Genomic DNA, 19688 nt, shown 5'->3' on the forward strand with positions numbered 1-19688 from the left:
ACTTGGAATGGGAAAGAGACGTCGTTCCGAGAAAAGACATCCTCTTTTGTGCTCGTTAACCCATAATTACAGCACATCAACGCGAGCAATGCTATATAAGTAACATCGTTAGTCATCAACATATCAACATATATTACCGCTCGCATTAACATATTACGTATGATTGATCGCATATAACTCGTGCATTATACCTTCTGCTTAGCAAAACGAAGGCACCTTGTTTCATCGGTCAAGAATGTTAATATAGCATGCCTAGTTTAAATGTCCTGGTCGAAGATATGGCTCATGCAGCTCTGAATGTGGATATTCATTCTGATTAGTAATTCTTATGGCACAACAGATTCGTTTCAAAGAAAAAACACAAGTCGCTAGCTCTGGAAATTTTAGCTTTATTCACAAACCTTATTTATTGGGTCTGAGATACGTCCTTGGGCGCTTCCGCACACCTACCATGATGACTTGCTGCTGCTGTTTTGCCATTTTCTCCCGTTCCCTCTCCTTGTTCAGCTTATCTGCTTCGGCTTGCTCTTTTCTCAGATTCTCCATCTCCTCCTCCATTGCAGTCTTCTCTTCCTTCTGCTTCTTCTTGTGTTCAAGCATAGATGTGTCGGACTCTTTTACAGAGAAAAACATTGGTCCCAGCTCAGCCAGCCAATGTGGCTCGACTGCAGTCACACATTGCATGTACTCCTTTGTGGTCAGTACAAGTTCATGGTAAACCACGTAATCTGGAGTGTATCCAAGCCCATACAGTGCACTGCTGGGATGCAGGTGGCAGGGCATTCCATTCCGGCAATTCACATATTCACCCACACCTTTCAATCTGGCAGCATTGTGGAAATAAGCAGAACAGATTGCTTTCCTGACCACATCCCACTCCATCCCACATGAAGTCAGGGGAATCTTCAAGGACTTGAGTATGTCTAACAGCTGGGATCTGACTTCCCTTGCCTTCCTAAGGCCCTTCACATGCAAGAAGTGGTCATTGCACCAGTCCCCACGGTATTGGTTTGCTTTCCATTGTTGGTATACATTGAGAAGTGTCAAGTGATCAGATTCTGGAACAAAGAATTTTTCCCTTGCCGCATCGCTCTCCTCTGCCCGATCCTTTGGTCGGAAGAAAACTGAAGGCACTGAAAGCATAGACACGATTGTTAAAACCTCATTTATGCACTCTAGCTGCTCCCCCATCAACAACATTTTCGCAAGCGGTGGATCCAAGGGAAATTCCACCATCTTCCACCCAATCTCAGTGAGGCTTCCAACATTGTTCAAGGCGCCCAACACCCACAGCTGGTACATTGAATTGAGAATATTTTCCTGCGGGGGCGGATCCATGAAGTCAAAATCCAAAAGATTTTCAATCTTTAAGGATTTAAGCAGCAAAACCACATTGCCCAGATTTGTTCTCTGGATCTCTGGAACAGGGTTAGGAAGCAGCTCATTTTGATACGCAGACTCTGTAAATAACCGATAGCAAGTGCCAGGACCAGTTCTGCCAGCACGCCCAGCCCGTTGGTCAGCTGCTGCTCGGCTAACTGGAAACACTTGTAGAGCATCCATGCCCATTCTAGGATTGTAAACCTTCATTTTACCATATCCTGTGTCTATCACATAAAAGATACCATCTACTGTAAGGGATGTCTCTGCAATGTTGGTTGCAACAATGCATTTCCGAGCACCATCTTCAGCTTTCTGGAAGATCTTTGCTTGCAAATCAGCTGGCAGCTGAGAATAGATAGGCAATATCAAGAGCTTTGGGACTGCTTTGCTTGTGGATGCGATGAGCTGTTCCATACGCTCAGCAAGAGCATAGCAGGCAGCTTCAATCTCATCCTGCCCTGTCATAAAGATGAGAATGTCACCAGGAGCGCTTGTAATGTGAATAGTCATTGCCTGCTTAACAGCAGCTTCAACATAGTCTTCACACGGTGTTTTGCTGTACAGGATATTTACATGGAATGTCCTTCCAGGGATATGAAAAGTCGGAACACTGGAACATAGAGAGAAAAAGGTTAGGTTGGCCAGGAGTGCAGAGAGTAAATAAATGGGTCATCAGTAAAGGTATTAGCTTACAAAGCTGACTCATCTTACCCTCCAAAGAAGTCGGAAAATTTTTTAGCATTCAGCGTCGCAGACGTTACAATAAGCTTGAAGTCGCGTCGCCTAGCAACTACCTTCTTCAGTATACCAAATAAAACATCGGTACTCAGTGATCTCTCGTGTGCTTCATCCATGATAATTACTCTGGGAAAAAGAAGTATTTCTCAGGATACCCAAAGTTCAAAAACAGTTCATGTTATGAAAGCAAAGTTCTATGTGATTTCCTAACAATTTTGTGCCTCAAAAAACAAAGCATAAAAATTAAGTTTGAGAAAACAAGCAAAAGACATTCAAAGAATCTTTCCCTCTTAACACTTCGAAGATCATAACTACCTAAAGTCTGTTATGTATATAGTAACTAGAAGCAATATTTGTTTTATTGCCAATATCAACATTAGCAAACAGTGAAGTTTTTCAAGCTAAGACAACATAACAACACTTAGTTTAAATCAATGCATAACTCAAAGCCCTTGTACATAACGAGACTCTATCCTCTTCGATTCGTCGGACAGGAAGAGCAGAAAAACAATGAGATCATGAATAGAAATAGCTTTATGGGTCAATTTACAGTATCTACCATGCAGCAAAGGAGAAAACAAAACTATCTGATAGCATAAGCTTTAGACATAGAAAAGAACACCAAGAACTAATCCATCCAAGCTTGCAGTTAGTATGTCCAGGAAAAAGAAAAAATCCACCACGAAGTAAATCTCTGGATGATCCAATGGAGAACAAGGACAAGCAGTCCTGGTTGACCAGTAGGTGACCACCGCAAAAACAAAAAAGGTAGCTGAACAAGAAACCTCGATGATATCTGTTTGATGAAGGTAGCTGAACAAGAGATCAAATGACTTGAATTTCCACAGTTAGAAAGAATGACTTTTTGGAACAACTGTGAGCATAACATTACAGCGGTACAGCATATAAAGGGGAGTGACATGGTGAAGGATGCAACAGTAAGAATTTATAACTACAATTATCATTTGTTGATTGTATGTTCCGACAGGTTATTTGCGTATCTTCCAAAAGTAGATACCCAATGATCTAATTTAATAGTCAACATTTAATCAAAAACCCATCTCTAAATCTGCTGCGAGAAAGCATAAATCTAAGATCTTTAATCCCCTCAAGCTAAATATTAGGAAAGATATTATATGAAAAAGAATGGCACCTCATCTTCCAAAACCCCGCCACATCTCTACATCTTCTGTCAGAAAGCATAGTTCTAATATCCTTTTTCCCCTCAAGCTAAATATTAGGAAAGATCATATAAAAAAGCAGTAAGAAACTCTAAAATGTTCCTCCAATATGCTTCCAACTTCTACTAAAAGTAAATAACAAGAAAAAGTCCTTTACTAAACAGTGATGGAAGAGTGTTGTGAAAGATAATTCTCAGCAATGAGTCTTAGTTTACCAGGTAATAGGTTAGTTTTATGTTCTCCTTGACTTTTTAATACTGTCACATATAGACAACCTCTTTTCATCTTCTACCAGTGCACTTGACAATTTACTTATTGATCTGATGGACGTGAACAAAGGAAGTAAATTTTAAGAATATCCAAACATCATGGCAGAAACAAATAATCCTGCAAGCTAAAGATAATTTTCTATGGAATTTCATATCATAGAATAAGAACAACCGATTCTAAAAAGTGTGGAAAATAAGTCTTCTTAAAACAAAAATAGAAACAAAAAAAAGGACAATAAGCATACCGGTATTTGTCAAGATCAGAGTCCTTCAATGTTTCACGCAGAAGTACCCCATCCGTCATGTACTACACAAATAAAATATAACATTCTGGTGAGTATACTTCAATCTAAGATAAATGATACAATTAAGTTTATCACCAGAAATGACTAGAAGATCCTAAATAGTAGGCCAATTAGTCCAATGCATAAGTGAATTAATCAAGAGAAGAATATAGCTAGAACTTAAGTAGGAGAAATCCTAATAAGATTCCATAGCAGTTGCTAAACCAATTCATAATAGTTAACATTTTGAAATAAACCTACTGTATATACAGTGGAATGCAATCAACGAGTGAATTTTGTCATGGAACTAAAGATATCAAAGACAATAATAAAATGAACTAAATACTTCCAATACTGTAATAAAATGAACTAAATATGTCAAATACCATAATAAAATGGACTAAAGATGCCCATGGAACAAAAATTAACATCGGAAGTTCTAGACTTTGAAGTAAGCATAAAAAAAATAGTAAGAACATGAAGTAAAGAAATTCCAAATAAGTTAAAAAAAACCTTTATTATAGTATTTGGACCAGTGACATCTTCAAATCTTATGGCGTAACCAACTTTATCACCCAACTCTGTTTCCATCTCCTCGCTGACTCGTTTTGCAACACTCATGGCTGCCACACGTCTTGGTTGTGTACAACCAATAATACTACTATTTGTATATCCATCTTCATGAAGATACTGTCAGGTAGCTTTATCATCAGCTTAACAATAAACGGCTTATATGTTGAATAAAATCAAAGAGAGTTTCGGAAGTGGGTGTTACCTGTGTCAATTGAGTTGTCTTCCCAGAACCAGTCTCTCCAACTACAACTATTACCTGATTTTCACGAACAACCTAATGTAGAGCAAGCAGAAGAATTAAGCACAGTGATAAGCAATTGCATAGGAAATCATGAACATATAAAAAACAACAATGATATCACCAACACGAGGAAAATTTTTAATGGTGTTACAACTAACATGTAATGTCTCAAATTTAATAATACGTAGCACAGTTACTAAGGATATCAAATGTACCGGGCCATGCTACAAGTGCAGGGTATCTTAGCCTCATTCATGATATGTGTAATATGGGAGTAGTTGAATTGTTATTTGGGAATCACTCATTTAAATAACTGGTGGTCCTAGAAATCAACTATGCATCTAACAACAATGCCAGAAAATATTTTAAAAACTGGTCTGATATTGATTTTGGTAATCTACGGGACCGGTACAGTACCATTTTGTCAATGGACTTATACCTTTGGTATCTTTGTATAAAATAAAAAATTAATTTCATGTGTACCATTATAAAGCTAAACATTTTAATGAGAAACAAAGAACGAGAGGAAGTATGGGAGAGAAACTGAGAGAAAGGTGTGAGGGAAAATAAGAAAGTGAGAGAAAAGGGAGAGAAGCTAGAACAGAGAAGGGAAAGACAATTTGTGACAGAAACAAAGGGTTGTTGAGCACCATTGCAGTCGAATGTTGTCAGTAGCTGACAGAGAAAGGATTACAAAAGAGGCAGGGAAAGGGCAAGAATGTGAAATCGGTATTCAACTTCAGCGGTGCAACGCAATGGTGAGTAGTAATTTGAGTGAGGAGGGAGAAAAAACAGAGGGGACAGAGAGAGAGATCAAATGAGAAGTGTGTTACGAATCATAGAGATAGCATGTGTTGAGTTAGTAGGTCACACTCCGTCCATGTTGGTCGCAGGAACAGAATGAGAAAAGACAAATAGAGTGTGAGGAGAGGGAAAAGCATTTGCATGGCTACTTTGAATACTGATAGCAAAGAGCAGCAATCTAGGTTCGGATGGATGACTATGGTTGTGAGAGGTGGCGAGGGGGATGAGAGTTGTTAACTTTTCGTGTCAACTTGTTTTCCTAGGAAAGCCTTAATCATTAATTTCATTCAACATATAACAGAAAACACAAAATATGATATGACGTTTAAAGAGAACAAAACAAAGCATGCATTATAGAGTGCAAAATGAATATGTTGACCAATATGTTTATAGATATTAACCTTCAACAGTTCCTCACGAACAGAATATATTGGAAGATACTGCCTTTGTTGTGAAATGGACTTCGACTTGGCAAACTCACTTACTGCTTCACCTTTCTCTTTCATATGCCTTGCAAACTTGGCTTCCTCTTTAAAATCCACTTCGCCTTCTTCTCCTACCACTGCGGTATCTGCATCAATCTGATATTTGAAGCAGAGAAAGTTGAGTTATTCAAAGGAGATGGACAAGAAAATTAATCAGCTAAGATCACAAATACTAACCTGCTCAGCTGTCTTCTGGACCCCTAGAATGTCACCAAGTTTTGATCCTGCCAGCTCCCAAAACCGTTGGCGTGACTTATTCATACTCTGCTTTTCATGAATTTCCCTAACCAGAGCAGAACCTTTACGAGCAATTATGGCCATATCTGATGTGGGATCTTTAATAGGCATTACAGGTTCAGCCTGTTTTGTGAATACCACCCTACCATCCAGGAAAGGGGGCTTTGTATCTGCAAAAAGTTGGAACAGGTGCTCAGTAACTTCAGCCACTTGGTAATACAATTCATAAGGACCAAACAAGCACCATCTTTGTTGCAACTTCATATTGTCATGCCTATCATCTAGAACAGTAAGATAAGGGTAACATAAAATGGGTGAAAATGGCAAACTGTCTAACCATGTTTTGCCAGAACATGTCAATTAACACACATATCAGTATGTGCACAGAGGAAGTTTTGAGCAAAAAGCACAAACAGCCTTTTGCAAAAATAGAACTTCAGTCTAGAGGATTCATCACTAAGAGTTTTTTTTTTTACTTCATCAAAGATAAGTTAGGATTCCTCCAAACAAACTTGGTATTTATATAAAATTTGACTCACTCAAAACAGTGGAAACAAACAACATCTCTCTGAAAGACCAGCATTTTTTCATGACGCATGGATATTTATCATAGATGATGGAATATCAGATAAGTCTAACGCAGGACAATTTCTATTATTCAAGTCTTTTATCTTGTCTATCAATGATGGCCCTTCAGGATCTCTCAAGAAACTGCTTGTATTTACAACACTTCCCAGTAGACTTCTTAAACAAAAGGGTAGCTTGCTTCTGGCATAGGTATTGTATACTTTAAAGAATGCAAATGACATTCAAAATATCTTAGAAACAAGTGACATTTCTCTTCTATAAGCTCTCAAACAGCTAGTTACGTTTATCACAGAAACAAATTGCACATTTCACCACATAAATCCTTTTGGAAATTTATTTATCTTACAGATATTTGCTGGTCAAATTTGAGAAATGTTTTTTTTCTATTTTCTAGGTATTACAAAATTATTTTCATTAAAATGTATAGAAATGATTTTTTTACCATATTTCGATATATTTAGGTTATATTATGATTATAATGTTATCCTTACTTTTTATAAGATATGCGATACCAAATCTTGGTAAATAATCCTCCTTTTTTAATAGATTTGGGTATCTTTAAATTAGATTAGGATTCTAATATTATCTTAATTTTTGGTAAGATATGTGATAACAAATCTTGGTACATAATCCACAGGTTTGTTATGCCAAAATAATCACCACAGTTGAACAGGAAAAATGTGCAATAATAGAAAATTATCGGACTTGATATATAAGAAATTTTTCTTTAATTTATGCAAAATCCTTTTGTAAGCACAAATATGAGTCTGATTATAATGTGATTACCGTAGACACCGCACTAGAACTTGTGGCCCAAAATCTATAGCATGAACAACAAACATCATCCTAAGAGTTCATTATCAACTTCATATTCCTCCATGACAGAATAGGACACCGAGGTACTCACTGGAACATAGCATCAATGGTAATGATAAAGACATTACAGAGTAATACTGTAGAACAATTAGATCTAACTTCAGCATACCATGAACTAAAAGGATGACTTTGCGCTCATCCTCATCCTCAAAGTCAATCTGCACCTCTGTTCCTCTAACAGCCCCCGATCTCAATAGCTGTCGGTCTTCCCACTGAGCATTATCAGCAGTCAATTGTGATAACTTCTTACTTTGGGCAAGGGTCATCAATGTTCCATCCTTACGAGTCTGCAGCATTACACATATATAAGAAAAAAAGTGGTATCAGTAAATGAATTTAATTTTTCTACTATGACTTGCAATAATATTAGTACAATCTCCAAGTTGTACCAAGGATAAAGATCCAGCAGGTGATAATGACTTTGGGTTAACAAAGTCTAGATAAGTCAGGAATCAAATAAGCCAAGCTTTCCAACCGCTAAAGACAAATTTAATTAACTCGCCCGACCTCTTGAATACATCCAATATATTTCAGATGATGTTCCATCACATGATAACTTAACAGGCTACATATCAAACTTTCCAGAGGTGCCATTCACTATTTTATTTATTCTGTCTAGACATTCATTTCAAAAGCCTTAAGCTGCTCCGACCATTTCAAATATTCTTCTCGGCTACTCAACATTGTGGCAGACAAAACATAGCTGCGCTTATCAAAAATTTTCTTTTAATCTGAAGGGTAATTGCTGGTTCACAAAAACATGTTCATATCAAGCCTAATACTAATGTCCTGCATCATGAGAGAGTACATGTCTTGTACAAGATGGGTCATATGACCACCGCAACATCAAAATCAGAAACATGAAACTGCATGGAGAGCATTTTAGAACCTTCCACTTCATATCAGTAATATCAAAATCCAAAAAAGCTTCAGTCAAATTATTATGAGTGAAGCAAGCACAGATGTAATAGGTGTATAAAACAGAGCGAATGTGAACAAGGTAAAAGGCCAGATCAGAAACAAGATGAATCTTATAAGCAGGGAAATAGGATGACCATGTCATACTCTAGGGAAAACTTATATATTAATTTCATAACTCGATACAACATACCTTTCTCATAAGTAGTATAATAAAAATTAAATCTCGATAAAGATCAGAAAGACAATAAAGATTACAATTGACTGGTTGTATTTCTTATTTTCTACTTTCTCCCAAGCCAGAATCTTTAATACTGTCATATCAAAGGCTGATATGATGTATTATTGCTACATCCATCAAGTATAAGTTTGATTCTTATTTTGGATATCAATTAATTAGTTACACATACCAAAAGCTGCACTTCAAATATTTCACCAGAAACCAAGGTTAGAATCCTAAAATAACTAAAATAGTCTCAATACCCTTTCACAACAAATACTAATAAATTAAAAATGAAAATTCTGAAAAACAAAAAAAAATAACTTGACACAATTAATTAGGACCCAACATCATCGATAGACTAAATCTAAATTTACCTGGACTTGAGATAGACTTGAACTCAAAGGCACTTTCAACAAAAAAGCCAACCAAAAGGCTACTATACCAGGTCGTGAAGGAGAGCCAAGTAAAACATTTGCTTTTAAATTGTAACAAATGCAACTCCAATGGGACCAACAAACTTCATCATGAAAATACAACAGGTAATGACCTTCATCAAGGAAAATAAAAATCATTTAACCTCCCAAGCAAAAAGAAAAAATGTAAACCCATTGAACCTTTCGACAAAAAACAGATCAAAAGACAACTAAACCAGGTCCCAAAGGAGAGCCAAGTAAAAAAAATTTGCTTGTTAAACTCTTGACAAATTGCAAATCCAATGTGACCAACAAACTCCATAGTGAAAATGTAAAAGGTAATCTTTCTCAGAAAAAAAAAAACCATTTAAACCATCCAAGCAAAAATAAAAGAAAAACCTGGCTTCATTTTGTGAAGTTTATAATTGCATTAGTGGTATTAACTGAAGATCCAAAATGCAAGTATCACCATGCTACCCAGGAGTATGTGCTACTAGCCTCACTTTTACCAAAACTAATTGGCTGAACTCACATTGAAGTACTTCCAACAAAAATCATTTGTGCTTCTAATTGCAAGCTAACATAAAGAGATATAAATATATAGAGCAAAAAAAATATGGAAGCTTATATTGCTAAAACTACATTATTTCGGTATCAGGAAAGGAAGAGGCAATGATATATTATACCAGTTTCTTTGCCAGTGATGCTTCTTTCTTTTTATATGAAGCATCATCCCCACCAAACAATGACGAGCTATCACCATCAAACATTGTGTTATGTTCATCTCTGTCGTACCTACAAAAAAAACATCAAGGGACTTAGAGCGCAATTGATACTTTCATGACATACCATTCATTAAGCCCCAAAGGATTATGTACAAGAAGCAATACGTCAAATTTATAGAAAATAAAAGGTGCTCAATCCTTGTTTTCAGTAAAAATCTTAGAAAAGATAAGTTGATTAAATTGAATGTCAGAGTAACATTTTCAAGACAAGTTTATAACACTTTGATTTCAGTCAAAAGAAAGGTTCATAAACAAGCAGCTACCATGCTCGGTCAGCATTGTAATCCATCTCTTGGCGCATTTCCTCTGTGATCTCATAAGGCTTAAATGTGGTTAATGTGCTTTCAGCTGCTTCAATTTCCTGGTATGGCAGATAAACCAATGAACAAACAAGCGCAGATAAGCCTTTGAATTCATTAAAAAATAACTAAATCAAAGAATACTAAAAACAAAGCACATAGGAGAATGAAGCAGAAGCTAGAAGGTCATAATAATGAAGACAAATGGTATGGTTTTCTCACCATGTATAAATGAGGCTACATTAACTTAATAAATAATGATATGGCAACCAAAAATGGACAATATTCCCTTGGGAGTAATTAGGCACGAATTAGTAACAGAGCCAGTGAAATGCATAGCAAACAACATTACCAGATTTCAACATGGTATCGCTGAACCTATTAGACGATGCAACAATCAAGTATTTAACGCTGAAATCTGCGATGCCAAGCTGGTTGACATGTCCCTTTCACAAAGAAATATATAAAAATATGGTAACAATGTTCGTTTCAAGGCACAGCTTTAACTTAGTTGCTAATCGTCTGAAGCTTGTTGCCTTGTACAGGAGTCATGAAAAGAAAAATAACCATGGGGGTGTTATTTGTTCAAAATTCTTTTCTCGAAAGGTTTTTTATGGTAAGCCATTTTCTTTTTATTGGAAAACCTTTCTTGTGCCTAAACGGAACCAAAGGATGTGACTTGTAACAGCATGTTGTCAGGATGGCAACAGCACAATGCAAGTTAAAACATCATGCCAACAAGTTGACTGTATGCAACTAATAGAACCACAAAATCCATTATACATATCCACCCACAAGCTATATTTATCAGAACACCTAACCAGGATACGAAGAATCTATTCCACCAACCTCATAGTACAGATTCATCTCCAAGGTATCATTGTTGCATAAAAACCATTCATGTCATGCCATAACTAGCCACTGAATAAGAAAAATTTTGAAAGGGAAATTTATATCTCACTGGATTATCCTAGTTGTAATTACTGACCAATAAAGCATGCAGCAATAGATCTAGCATATCTTAAAACCGCATGGTTGGTCAGTGCTCTATAGTGTTTTTCTTCAGGTGGCTCAAAGGTGTTTTGTATTAATTACAACAATGTTCCTTGATGAAATAAATCTGATACACGATCTCAATTCTCAATTGCTTTTCATGAAATTAACAGCCTGGTGAAACCCACCTGGTGAAACTATGATGCGTGGCATTTGCTTATACTAGAACAGGCGAAGTGGAGATCTGCAACACAAATAAATTGGAACTCAATCAAGAACCAACCATTTGTTCCAGCAGAGAGGGAGTCGCAATGTTCCAACGGAGTAGTCATGATGCCCCTTTTAGTTTCTGATATCTACTTTAGATGGTTCTTTTTGTTGCATAACACCACCATTCTGTTCTTTCCAAATTGACAATTTGGCAAACAGCTAGAAAATGATGCAAGAGAACCCACTGGATGATTTTAAGAAAACTAAAGACTTATAACAGATTCCTATATATTAAAGACCTATTTCAGAAGAAAGTCCTCATAACGTATTTGCGCTACTCATTTGCAATAATCATATTCATTCCTCTAAATCGCATGTGCTCTTCTAATGCATGCAACTCTTTCTACCAGATAATTCTGAAGCTTTATATCAAAACATAGGTCATATATCAGAATCAGTATGTGGATCAGTCAATTGCAAAAACATAGCATTGGTTGGACCAGTCATATAAGAGAAATCAGAATTGAGAAACAAAAAAATCTCTAAATTTCAAATTTTATAAAATAAGGATAATGAGAGGAATTAGAAAAAATAGACCAAAGACATCATAAAAATAATGTTGCATATCATATATTAATTTGTAATGAAGTTACTCTAAATTACTATATTTCATATGAAAATACAGCATGACAAATAACAAATTAGGTGATGCATCTTATTTATAGTTAATATATGAATATAATATCCAATGAAACACAATGTGCCGTGTGTTATATTATTCATTACCTTTAAATTACTGATAAATCCTGAAGGGGTTTTGTTTTCCTAAAAACTGAAAATGTTTTGCAAATATAAATTTTATTAAACAAGTTAATAAAGAAAATAATATAAATAGAAAATTATGAAAATGTTGAAACAATATTGCAAAAACTAAAAATAAAAAATTAATATTTAAAAGTATTATATCATTTTAAAATATTTAAAAGATATGTTAAAAATTATTCCAGCAATACTATGTAAAAATAAAAAATAAATTAAAATCAAAATAAGATTGAAATCTTTGTAGCAATTAATTACTACTAAATTCTTTAAATGTGAATTGGCACTTTGTAACGCTTGACTTCAGAAAATGCAATATAGCATACAACAATTACTATTATACTCACTGTTGTTAACAGGTCCAGTTAAATTATGTCATCATCATAACGATAGTAGTAGGTAACATGTAGACACTGGAGTCTAATCCATTCTCTGTGGAATGTAAACAGCATGTTGAATCTGGTCTAAATCCAAAAATCCAATCAATAATCCAAGATACAAAAATTTAAGTGAGATTCCTAAATCTGTCAGTCTTTCCAGTTTTGGGGCCCAAAAGGGAGGGGCACTCTTTCTCCTCACTCTATTGCGCTAAGTCTGCCTCCCTCTTTCTTGTCTTGTATTCCTCTGCAAAATTTCTTCTTCTAGGTGCCCTCTCTTCCCTCACAATCTCCCCTCCCTTTTCCCTCTCTTCTTCCTCGTCTCAGTTATATTCTCTCATTCTCTCGTTCAAATGGCAAGATTCCAAGACTTAATGGGTTGGGATGTGCTAGGATAAACCAATAATGGAAATGTCTGATCCCAGTCAATTTATCTAAATACCCAATTTCTCGGAATAAATCAGATCACCCTCAGCCAATATTGATCCAATTATCCAACTATCCTACAACACAAAACCTAGACCTGCTCCTAATTTGTAAGACATTATGTAATCTGCACAATTACATACAATAAAGATTGACACAAAACCTAGTTAATTGCATCATGAATAAGAGTTTCTACTGTTTATAGTGCATGAACCAAGCTACAAGAACAAAAGACATTCATCTGGACATCACAGTCAATATAAGACTGCCCTCAGGTCTATAAGGTCATACAATCATCAAATAACAAAACTAACCACATACAAATTGGAATTCAGAGATAAATATGCATACAGAGCAAACTAATGCAAGGAAATAGCTGGCATCTCATTCGTCAAAATTCAAGTTAGTCTCTTCCATTTATATTAATCATAGTCTAGAGCTTAATGGCCAAGGTTAAACAAGCAACTAGAGACAAGAAGCATTTATCATGATTGGCCGGATTAATATTAAAAGCTTGATTGAGGTGCTACTTCTAGCTTTAAATGTTTTGGGCATTTATCAATATGTGCAACTCTACCTTAATTTCCCAAAGTTCTGTTTTTGATGCTAATATATTCTAGGAAAAAAACCCATCATATAGGCACATGCAAAACTGAGAACACAATGCCAGGAACCATATAGCACTGTACTTATTAGAATTAAATAGAAAATAGAAACCCTATACAGGTACCTCTGAATCAGCTGCAACAGTAAAATGTAGCCGATGTTTTCCACTCTGAGACGAATCAGATCTTTTTGAGGAGCCTGTGGCACGTATTGGTGTTGGAGAGGGAGCTACACTATCCCATGGAGAACCTGTAGTCCCAATGGTCATTTTTATCATCAAAGCTTCTAGTGATAGTACAAATAAAGGTAAAAGAAAGAGATTTTCAAGTAAATGATAAAATAACTAAAATCTGACTTATTATGTCATACTTGCCTGCAGAACGAGGTGTATTACCGCCCAGCCACGGGGACACAAGCCGTGCATCAGGTGAGGCACCTGCCAACATTGGAGAGGGTGAAGGTCGATATCTGTGAGACACAGAATAGTTGTCCCTAGAACCTCGACGTGTAGTATCTTCCCATTCCCACCTCCCGTCATCCCAGCCTGACCTCGCTGGGAATTATAGGTCTAATTAGCTCAAATAAAAAAACCATGTAGACAACTGAATAAACCACATTCAATCAAAAGATCAAACTTACAAGGAGTGTTTGAAGTCTGTTCGTGCCGACTCCTCTTCCTGCTATAATCCGTAGTATATCTGGATCTCCCGTGTTCATCTCTTCTGCCATATTCAACATTGCGATACCTTTGTTTCTCACTCCTCTCGTAATTATTTGAACTGTGAGAATGAATGCTCCTAGAGCTTCTAGACGAAGAGACCTTTCGAACATATTAAGATTGTGCATGTTAATATATACTAAAAATAGAACAGATCATCACAATATACCAAAGCTTATTTCATTTTTAACATCAAATAATCATTAATCAACAATTTGATTAGAAAATGTTAGTTACATGGTGATGACGATAAAGACGATATTTATCTGAGTTACCTTTGGAATTTTGGTCCTAGAGACTTAGTAATTTGTAATATCTAATCATCTCATTCTCTTCTGCTTTTCTAATATAACGAGATATAAAATATGTGCAGAAAAATGAAAAAAGAACAGTAAAGTGGTACAAATGATGTTCCCAATCACTGATCTTCACTACAAAAGCACTTAAAGAAACTCAACCCAACCAGCATCTTGTTAATAAGGTCTATCATAGACCACCCATCGTCATTGCAGACTTACTAGCCCACGAGGAATTACTTGCTTACGGTGGGCCTCGAATGGTGTAGATCCCAAAAGGCACCTTTGAGAGAGGAGCAGCCTTCAGCTTTGTCCTAGGCATTGGCTCTCCAACTCTTCAACTAATATGGAACTAAATGTGGCCTCATCACAGCTACAGATACTGTGGCCCGCAAAGATATGTCGGCTCTACGGTAAACCTTGCACAATTTTGACCTTTTAAGGTGGACCCCAAAGGAGATCTCCGAGAGCAGGTGGCTTTTGGCTCTCTTTATTAGGCATTCTTGCCAACTTGACTAGATGTGGCTCATCACTTGCAAAATAGAACATTATATAATTCTTAAGAAGGTTGAAGGCTTGAGGCTATATTTCTACACAAGAGATATAGTTGATATAACATGGTTAAACAGAACTATGCAAGTATAATATTTAGGATGGCCATCCATGCTTACTTAAGCTCACATCAAAAAGAACATAAAAAACTAACAATTTGCATTTACCCATTTTGATATGCACAGAATTCATATAAGCCGGCATGATAAGATTTTGGTGCTAACATGCACACCCTAAACCCAAAAAAATACCTAGTTTTAACAGTGAGCACGGTAACAACTTTTTTCTACGAAGATAGATTAGGCCTGCTACTTATTTCTAGTATGACATGATATATGCCTGAACCAGCAAAGGAAATGCATGGCAAGACATTGTACCATACCAACCAGACAACAAGCAATTCCTTCATACTTTCTTCCGTCATCGAGTCCCAATCTTAGCATACATACTGTTCTCACTTTCCAGCCACCACATACATGTCGCTAATCTCGGCTTTGGTTTTAGTAAAAATGCATTATTCCTAAACAAAAACCAACTGAAACAAACTCTATAGAAGCAAACCAATACAAGTAAAGAACTACATGCACATGATCCCCAAAAGAATATTCTCGAAAAAGCTGCATACAATTTTGATCTTGCATAGTATCATTTAAACCAACATTATCATGTTGTTCTACTTTATTCAGCCCCAAGAGCCTCCACACTTCCTGACCACATCCACGGTCTAGCAGGATAACAAACTCTATTTTTCCAAGATAGTGGTTGTTGAGTTTATAACCTTTTTCACTTCCTACATTGATCAAATGGTGCACATGCAAATGCAAATGAAGTTGTCTAGTCAGAAGTATACCGATAAAAAACACAAGATCATAGGAGAATGTATGTTAAACCATGAAAAGAAATGGACTGGATAATTAATAACAGTTTAATAAAAGCTGAATATTAATTTAAAGCTCACCTCCATAATAGTTCTTCCACACGCTACTTGTGATGTGAAACGGATACTATCTGCATATAATTATGATACAATAGCATTCGATTAGAAAGCAGAAAGAACCATAAATGTTAAGTAACAACAAATTATCAAAAAATAAATAAATTTTCAAACGAGTAAAGAGAAATATTCTATATTCTTATGATTGACCCCTTCAAAAAATCCAACCAAGTTTTTTTTTTCCCTCAAAATCACTCAAGAACAAAAGATGATATCATAAAAACTTAACCCTCTCAAAATCTCAATGCATCACGATAGTTCGTCTGAGGGGTATTTTCGTAATTTGGACAAAGGATAGAACCGAAATTTCTCAAATTTCGAAGGGAAAACTGTCTTTTGCCCAGAAAACCCTAACCCTCTCCCCTTCTGTGTTGCCGGCGGCGGCCACTGCAGGGGGCGGGGGGCGGGGGGCGGCGCCGCCCCTGCAGGTGGGCGCCACCGCGGGCGCGGCACCCGCAGGAGCCGCTGCCTCGCGGCGCATCTGCCCACGGGCGGCGCCGCACCAGCTGGCCAGCGCCGCCCGCTAGGGCTCGCTGCCGCCGCTGCTAGCGGCTCGCGTGCGGGCCCAGCGTCGGCAGGCGACGCCCTTGCGCGCGGGCGCAGTGCCCGCGCGCAGGTGGCCGCCGTGCCTGCGGGCGCCGCCGCAGGCGGCCTGCCTGCACGCAGATGGCAGCGCTGCCCCGTAAGCTTAGAAAAAGTACTAGCCCCGTATGCTTACTTCTTTCTTGATTTCTTCTTTGATTGAGCGCGGTTCTGCAGGGGCGATCTAAGGCCTCTTTCTTCTTGTAGGTGCCTTCGCAGCAGTCCGTCGTTTCTTGAGAATCGGACGTTGCTCGCTCAAAGATCCTATTCCAATCATAAGCCGCTGCAACAGTAATGAAGCCTACACCGCGGAGCGTAGCTTCCGGCCTTCCTTTAAGCCTATAAATAAGGGCAGCAGTTTACTCATCTCTTTTGAGTCTTAGTCGGTTCTGTATCGATTGTGGCAGAAGGTTCGCCGAAACATAAAATAAATATTTTAAAATCAATCTATCGTACGAATAATCTGACTTTGATATCTGAAAAATCTTTATGACGAAATTACATGCATAACGAAAGAATAAAAAATAAAATCGTTAATTCCCTATATGTTTATTCGTTGTCGTGCGAAGATTGATGCGTAAAAATTCGTAAAACTTAAAATTACATATATAATAGATAGATTGTATATCCTGATGCCTCTGTAAATATTTAGGAGAGGGTGAAGGAGGGTCAAGCGCCCTCCTCTCTAGCTGTGATTCACACAGCAAAATTGCGATGCTCCTCAAAACTCCAAACTAAATAGAATTCCCTATCAAACCCTAATGAATCCTCCCCTATTGAGTATTGGATCTGCATCCAATTACCCAAACCTTTTTAGATTAGTAGATCTATATATTAAATATTTTATCATGGGCTTTTATTAGATCTCATCCATAGGATCCAATAATTCATGAGCTTATTGGATATCCAATAAGATAGATGCTCCCTCTAGGTCCAATATCGAGCTGGTCGTGAGTCATACCTGTCAGAACTCCTTCTAGCTTAGTAAATTATTATCTCCATAATAATTCATTCGACTCATCGACTATGGATATACTAGACCACTATGCCGCAGTCCCCAGACAATACAGAAGAATCCAATTCATTGGACCTGATCACGTGATCTACACGTATAAATAATGCAATTTTGAGTACAGTCAACTAACTAGATGTGTGTAAAAATGATCAAACATCCATCATCTTATTGACACCGACGGTCACCAGACTCTGAATCGACGCTTCCGATTCACATGGAGCATTGGAAAATGATCCCCACTCGACGTCTTATTAATTCCACGATGGCTGGTGACGTCTGATTAATTCCACGGTGGCTGGTGACGTCTTATTAATTCCACGGTGGCTGGTGCAGAAGGTCCGAAGACCTGGTGGTACGGTTACCCTCCTCCAATTGCAGATTAAGAGGACGAAAAATATACTAAAACCGTGAAAAGTGGTTCGATCCCCATTTATCTTACTATCATATTCTGTTAACAGATACCAACTGCCAGCAGACTCCTTGTCGTAAGCTTACTCTCTCCGACTCGTCCAAAAACTCTTTAGCCTATCCATTGGTATTCATTTTCAACCACTCGCTCGTAGGTCATAGATGATGTCAACCAATTACATTGAATGCTTATTAGATGATGCTTCATGTCTAAGCTGGCTACACCACTTAAGAGTTATTTTCTTATTAGACTTTCATCATCATAAGATGTTTTATTATGATCGATTCGATTATCGATCTCATTATTGTGTCGTAGGATGCTTGATGGTTGATTGTTGTCATCACATGTTAGTTCATGACTGATTTGATTGCATCATTAATGTATGATGCATCAATTGTGCTATCATGGTAGAATGCTTCGTGGTCGATTCAATCACATTATTGTCAGAAGATACATCTTTGGATATTTCGATCGTGTTGATACAGGGATCGCCTCTTCATGTGGTTTTGGCGTGGCTCTTTATTGCTTGTGTTATGCGTGTTATTCAATTTTCTCGCTTTGAATTTCGATTGCATAACGAATACTGTTTCGTGTGCAAAGTTTGTTAGTGCCCAGCCAAGATTTGATCGGTTGTGTTATGCATGTAATTTTAACACTGAAAAATTAGCATCCATTCTAGTTAAACAATGCATTTATGTTGAAGCGACTCTCTATTAAAGCAAAAGATTTGGGTCTTAATCCATCAAATAAAATCGATCTTGAAGGTTGCAAACTGAAACCATTTCTACAAGCTCAATGCAATGTATCTTTCGCTCATAAAACATCGACTGCTGACTACCGCCAAAAAAAGACTTAAAAGAGCAACGGATAAAGAGTAAAGAAAAATACCGTTTCCAAATGAACAGAACCAGCGCAATAATCAACATCAAGAAACCAAAATACCAACAATTACAAGAATTCCGATATAAAAAAAATATTAAATAAAAAAACAAACATGAAATACAAAAATTGGATCCAGCATTTACCCTTGAAACACATCGGCCAAGGATCCCCTGTTTATGAGCTCTAGACAATTGAATCGGGCTTCGACGGTCGCAACCATAGCTATGGAATCCGACATATAAAGGGCCGAACGACTCCCACAAATAAACCTTGCTTCTCGTGCTGTAAGCCCGATCTTTGGGGCAGCCCTAACCCAAGCATTGCTCCTCGCTTGATTCAAAGCGAAGGGCGGGTTCCGAGTCTCGAAAGGGATCTCTCTCTGTAAGGAAAAGATTGGGAGGTACTTGGAAGGTGAAACAAATCGGTCCAAGAAAAGAACTTGGAATGGGAAAGAGACGTCGTTCGAAGAAAAGACACCCCCTTTTGTTTGTGCTCGTTGACCCATAATTACC

At 37.2% G+C, this 19688-nt stretch overlaps 1 protein-coding gene across 1 annotated transcript; it reads right to left on the minus strand.

Moving 5' to 3' along the window:
• Positions 1-286: 286 nt before the first annotated feature.
• LOC135640992 (pre-mRNA-splicing factor ATP-dependent RNA helicase DEAH7-like) lies at positions 287-17210 on the minus strand. Its single transcript, XM_065155921.1, has 15 exons — positions 17007-17210; positions 16253-16302; positions 14368-14548; positions 14102-14281; positions 13853-13977; positions 10262-10359; positions 9900-10008; positions 7769-7946; positions 6136-6365; positions 5875-6054; positions 4631-4702; positions 4369-4545; positions 3817-3878; positions 2095-2247; positions 287-1993 (listed from the first exon to the last, which is right to left on the minus strand). Exons 2-15 carry the CDS (start codon positions 16256-16258, stop codon positions 403-405), a joined length of 3342 nt encoding a protein of 1113 aa, XP_065011993.1. The 5' UTR covers positions 16259-16302; positions 17007-17210; the 3' UTR covers positions 287-402.
• Positions 17211-19688: the final 2478 nt, after the last annotated feature.

The sequence above is a fragment of the Musa acuminata genome, chromosome BXJ3-6 (assembly GCF_036884655.1).
Source record: "Musa acuminata AAA Group cultivar baxijiao chromosome BXJ3-6, Cavendish_Baxijiao_AAA, whole genome shotgun sequence".
Classification (NCBI taxonomy): Eukaryota; Viridiplantae; Streptophyta; class Magnoliopsida; order Zingiberales; family Musaceae; genus Musa; species Musa acuminata.

Coding starts and splice junctions, on each gene's coding strand:
- LOC135640992 (XM_065155921.1), bottom strand. Junction 4,703..5,874: donor TTCGTGAGGAACTGTTGAAG/GTTAATATCTAT, acceptor GCTCTACATTAG/GTTGTTCGTGAAAATCAGGT. Junction 4,546..4,630: donor AGACAACTCAATTGACACAG/GTAACACCCACT, acceptor GCTACCTGACAG/TATCTTCATGAAGATGGATA.